Source organism: Nelumbo nucifera, chromosome 8 (assembly GCF_055504915.1).
Source record: "Nelumbo nucifera cultivar China Antique chromosome 8, China Antique-T2T, whole genome shotgun sequence".
Classification (NCBI taxonomy): domain Eukaryota; kingdom Viridiplantae; phylum Streptophyta; class Magnoliopsida; order Proteales; family Nelumbonaceae; genus Nelumbo; species Nelumbo nucifera.
Window position 1 is genome coordinate 23,038,151 of NC_142656.1, and position 6,220 is coordinate 23,044,370.

General features: G+C 34.7%; 1 protein-coding gene across 1 annotated transcript; it reads left to right on the plus strand.

Moving 5' to 3' along the window:
* The first annotated feature begins 5,057 nt into the window (after nucleotides 1-5,057).
* Nucleotides 5,058-5,728, plus strand: LOC104609127 (hydrophobic protein RCI2A-like). The gene is made up of 2 exons (XM_010275354.3): nucleotides 5,058-5,283; nucleotides 5,388-5,728. Exons 1-2 carry the CDS (start codon nucleotides 5,194-5,196, stop codon nucleotides 5,514-5,516), a joined length of 219 nt encoding a protein of 72 aa, XP_010273656.1. The 5' UTR covers nucleotides 5,058-5,193; the 3' UTR covers nucleotides 5,517-5,728.
* The last annotated feature ends 492 nt before the right edge of the window (nucleotides 5,729-6,220 follow it).

Genomic DNA, 6,220 nt, shown 5'->3' on the forward strand with positions numbered 1-6,220 from the left:
TTGAGGTGGCACGCTAGATGTATGAATTTTATTATGTTCATTATGTAACTTGAGTTATTGTTGTTTGGTTAGAATTGGGCATGGATACTTAATCCATCAAAACTGATGGTAGAGCAAATAAGGTGAATATGATCTAGGCAAGTGAGATGGATAACACATTGGTTGAAACTCTAATGGAGCAAATCACCCTTGGACACAAGGTTGGCAAGAGCTTTAAGGCTCCGACATACACTACAACTACAAGAGCCATAAGTCTGAAATATGAAACGGAGTGTAGATAGAACCACATTAGGAATCGAATGAAGATAATAAAGTAAAACTTCTCTAGGATAACACATCATCAACTCTAGTGGTTTTTCCTAGAATGACATAACTAAAACTATCGATATAGAGCCCCATGTGTGGAATGAATACATTTAGGTAATCTTCAATATAATATTCACTCTAAATATTATAATACACGAATAAGATATGAATTTGTAGCAATTGATCCATTACAATTAAACAAGGGCACCTAGAATCAAAGTAGTTTAGTAGAAAATCCATCCACAACTATGACCAATTAGCTATAGTATGTGGAAATGATCAAGTAACTGGCATTGGGGCATTCACTGCAAGGGAACCAAATAGGTGTGAGGCAACATCAGTGAATGAAGTTACTTTGGTAATAACGCAGGAGATTATATTTGATGAGGTTGATGGAAACAATGTTGGTAACTCAACTCTTCAGGCTAGGCCATCTGAGGAGGGTAACTCAATTAAGTGGAGGGGTCTAGGGAAGAGAAAGTTGTGCGCAGTTGTAGTTGCTAAAAAAGTACATGAGATTGCATCTAGAATTAAGTTATTGGCTTCTATTATTGAGAAAGGAATCGAGTTGTTGAAGAAGGAAAAGATTAATGATGATGCGTTGAGCTTAGGGGATCAGAACCCCTCCTTCCTCATAAGGGCAATTGATTATCTAAGTCTAAAAATCGGGCAATAGAGTTTTATGCCTTGGCTCTGAAATTGGGGAAGGCATGGCTAGATTTGAAGCTAGGCCCACTTAATTGAAGTTACTTTGGTAACGCCCCTTTTTGGAAACATTGATGAATATATGGTTTACTAACACCCCACTTTCTTGTTATGTTTTGTGGGTTATTCCTTGGCTACATTTTCATGTTTTGGAAAATTTGAACATTACTTAGATTGACATATGACTCAAACATGTCTTAACTAGCTTTGTCTTGACTAGTCAATAGAAACAATCCTTTTTTGTTAAAATCTTAAACATTACCCGAGTGGGTAAATGAAGATACTGATGGTTCATGAATGATGGATGAATATTTAGTTTGAACATGTGTTAATCTATTTTTTAAGTAAAGGTTTTCACTCAATACATGGGATTCACAAGTTCCCATGTGAATGCTGATTTGGCATAATTAGATTGATGAATTTATATGGGGTTTTCCAACTTAAGATGAATGGACTATTAATAGAAGTCTAGAGAGAGAGAGGATGACAAATTCAACAAGAGTGAGAAAGAGGTAGTGGAAAGTGATAGAGAGGCACTAGCAAATCCACTGCTGCAACTACGATGACACAGGGGAAGTGAAAGAGGAAGGGAGAGAAAAAGTGAGAGAGAGAGAGATAGTGGGAAAGAGAAAACAAGAGATAGGGACACTAGAGGGAAAGAGAGGTCCACCATTGCAAGCTGCATGATAGAACAAGGAAGTGAGAGAGAGAGAGAGAGAGAGAGAGAGAGGGAGAGAGGGAGAGAGATTGTTTATTGCTTAGCTTCTCAGCGAAGCAGTAATAAGCAATTGAGATTGTTGATTGACTTGAATATGGGTTCATTTCATTTGAGTTTGGCATCTCAGGATCACTTGGTGCTATGATTTCCATCTGCCTATCTGCAAGTAAATTCATGCACTACACATGTAAAGCTCAAAATGTTGAAGGCCTAGTTGCAAATTTCAGACATATAGTGCCTAAGGTTTTCTTTTGGGTGTAAGTTGCTTCAATCCATTATCATTCATCTTCTTGTTTGTTCTATGTTTTTCTCTTTCTCTTTCCCATTCTTGGCAATTAGATCTAACGTGGACATGACTAAAACTCTCTAGTCTCTACCTCTATTTCTCTCTTGGTTCTTTATTCTAGAAGAGAACAGCTTGGGAGCAAACAGCCATGTATATAGGAGGAGCTTCCAATCCATGTTGGATGGCTTAGACAAAGAAGACTATTTAGAAGTGAAGAATAGAGCCAAATCCGCAAGAAGAAAAGGCAATTGAGCACGGATTAGGTGAAAGCCTTGGGGAAGAACTTTGATGTTGAGAATAAACTCGAATTAGAGAGGAAACAAAATAGAATGTGAACCCTAGATCTCAATACTGTAGGGTAAAAAGGTTGATGTAAAATGAAGCAAATCTATTTTTTGTTTTCAAGGTATTTTAGTAAATTTACATATGAATGAAGTTGGCTAAGGGTAAATTTGGTATTTAAAAAAATAATACATTACATTAACATATTTTATTTGGAATGCTAACAAAAGTAAGTTATTTGCACATTTTTGTTTTTTTGAAAACAACAAAAGAGTTTTTTGTTAATGTCAAAACATAGGGGAATTCTATAGGATTGTTAAAAAACTCAAGCAGGATTTTATAATTTTCCCTATTTTTAAATGAAATTTAAATTAATTAAACTATATTTAAAAATTAATAATTTCTTACTAGTTTTTATTTTTATTTATCGTTATTAAATTTAATTAACTATATATATATATTAAGTTTTTTATTTTTCAATGGAACTTAAATTGATTTTGAATTAATAAAAATTAATTGTTAGAAAGTTTTGTATTAGTTCTGTATTGTGGAATAGCATAATATGAAGCACCATTGTCAATGATCGAATCTGTACCTATGCATGTAAAACAAACAAATTCTTCACAACCTAAAAAAAATCATAACCTCAGAATGTAAAATAACTAAATGATAACATCAGCGAACAACTCTTGATTTCCGACAACAGCAAACACCATCTATGTGGATAAAATAAACAAATAGAAAAGATGAAAATGCAAAAGAGAGAACCAAAAGATGTCGTTAGATTCTTCCTTTTTCTTATACAAATCCTTACATGTCTTATTCAACCTTTTTCAAATTCTTTTCCACCAAAACCTTGTTCCTTCTGCAAAAACCTTAAAAAGAAAAAAAGAGATGGAAAGCAAAACCCCAATTCATTGAAAGCCAAAAAGTGTATTACATAAAAACCCCTTTTCTTTTATTTTCTTCCTTCTGTTTTTCTTTACATTGTGGGTTCCACATCATGAAGAGAATCGCCCAACAAGCAAAGCAACTTAGTAAAAGTTCAATCGTCTTCTAGTTTTAATGAAGTTGCAAGGTTTGATTGGGTTGAATCTTATTCTGATTTTAGACAATAGGAAAATGGTTAGAATATCCTCCCTACATTGTACAAATTGCATTTGCTTCAATTTAAACAACCATACACTTACAAATTTGTATCATTCATGCCCAAAGCAGAATGATTGCATTTGGGTCTTGAAATCTGGTTCCAATTTGCACACAACTAAACCATTCAAAAACACACGTAAGTATATTTTTGCATTTACATTGCAACAAAACACAACCTCCTTAGTGGCTAATGCTCTTAGGAATGACACTTTGCAAAGGGTGTGGGGGTAAAAGAGTGATTGTCTTTAACCAATGGGTTCACATGTCATGTAAAAGAAGGGTCTCGATGGCCTAGGCTGTTAGCCCCCAACAACCGAAATTTTTTCAAAACTTTGGCTACTTGGATGAGGCTTATTTGAGAGAGTTGGAGCCTCTAGGCCTAAGGATTAAGTAATGGGTCAGGTTAGGTATGAATGTGGGCATTGAGCAGTAGTTTATTGTTAAAACATTCTATAGAAGGAGATCAGACTCAGTTCTCACAAGATCCTACTCACAACGTTTTCACAACTTTTTACAGCTGTGCATTGGGAATTGCTCATTTTCCCAATACGGATGAAACATGATCTTTTGTGTAGATTTCAGTTGCTCATTTCAAGGGAGTTCAGTTATTAAACAATTATTAAGTACAAATCGATGAATTTGAAAAATATTTAAAAATAAATAAAAGGAGCAGAAAGAAAATTGAAAATACACAGGTCAAAGGACGATTTTCATATTGGTCAGACATTAATAAGGAATTCAATTCATATATCAACGCCCTAAGTAGCATGACCCAGTTGTATATTGAGAATATCTCCCTATCACAAGTGCAAGAGATGTTCTCAATGCATGCTGAGATGTGCATGTGAGATGCCAATCTGATATTATTAATAAGAGGATGAAGATGAGGTGGTGTTATTTGTGACTTTAACATTATTTCAAACTTGAACCGCCTGAAATAAAGTTTCTTTATCAAATTATAAATTTGTTTATGGAAGAGCTAGAAATAGAAGCTCTGTTTGGAAGGAATATAAATACAAATTTGTAAAGTACAAAATATTATATTTTTTTATGTAAGCTCTTTTTGTATGTATTTATATTGTACTCCTTCCAAACTGATCCAAAAGGACAAATTTTATTCAATGAATATTCAAAAAAAATAAGACTAATTTGCACTTTTACTAAAATATAGATATAGATATAGTGTTTGTCTTATAGATTTATAATATAAAAATATAAATACTATATATACGGGTCAATTTGAATGGACGGGTTTGAATGTTTGTTTAACTAGATTTTTCTGTTTGTTTCATCAATTCGGTTCAACCTTTTAGTTTTTCGTTTTTCCATTGCAGTTATCTGACTTAGTTCACTAAATTAATCGTAATTATTATTTTACCTCACAGGTCACAGCCACGCTAACGTTTTATCACTTTATGCATATGAAGCTTTAAAATAACGCCAAGTTTTCTCCTCTGACTGGGTTGGCCAGATGCCATTTGGCTGTCTAAATTTGACAGCCTGGGCTATCGAACGTGGATAACCGGAGTTTGTCTCCCAAAACAGCCTGGACTGGTCTTTCCCCCTTCCCGACAGCCAAGCCAGCTAAGTAATTATTAATGAGCAAACCTCCAAAGCCACTGAAGAGAGAAAGTCAGAGAGGGAGGGGCGTTAAGTGTCACCGATCTCGTGTTTGAGATTTCGTATTTTCGTTCTCCACCTCTCGTCTGCGGTTGAGGACTTCTGTAAGGCTCCTGGTGGCGGTGAGATGGCGACCAGGACCGAGATGTTCTGTGAAATCCTGATAGCGATCTTGCTTCCCCCGTTGGGTGTCTTCCTCCGACATGGTTGTTGCAGTGTAAGCTCCATAGTCCTTTCCCTCTCTCTCTGCATGTTTACTTCTAAAAGAATTGTTATTGATTTTTCAAAATGATTGCTGATTTCCCATTGTTGTTGCTGCAGGTAGAGTTCTGCATCTGCTTGCTCTTGACCATGTTAGGTTATATACCAGGTATAATATACGCCATCTATGCGATCGTTGTGGTGGATCACGATAGGTACAGAGCTGATTATTGGGAACCCATCAACTAACTCACCCCCCTTTTCTTTCTATGTCTCATTTCTCTTCTTGCTGTTTTCACTGTAATGTATTTCAGACTCTCTATTGCTCTTTCTTAATTAAAATACATGTATCGTTTTATTTCAGTATATTTCTTGTTTTAGCCCCAATTTCCAAATTAAGAGAAATAACAACTATGATCAACAATGATTTTTTATTCTTAGATTTATTTTTGTTTTGACCATCTCTGGTTTTGAGGAATTTGGTTTTACTTGTATTGGAGTTGTAGAATTCATTTTCGAATCCACTGTACAATTTAGATACATGGGTTAATGGTTGATTCAGTGGTGGGATTGTTTTTACATTAGTCAGTTAGGTGGGTTTTCTCGCTTACCAGATCCTAGATATATACAGATCAATGAATCATTGTATGAGAATCAATGGTTAACCAGCAATTCATATCTAGGGAAATTCCTATTTCTAATAATCTATTATAAGGTAACGAAGGTCCGATAGTCGAGGTGTCCCATTATTACAATACCATCCTAAGAAATAACTTTTGGACTTCCTCAGATAGTGTAGGACTTTTTGTTCTGTCAATTAATTTTGTTAATGTGTTCACTGGTTAATTGATTCTAGATGAGCCAAAGAGACTTGTTGGGAAGCAATTCATAGTCCTATTTAGGTTGTTCCTAAGAGAAAAAGAAGAATTATGTTTTCAAAATTTATTTATTTG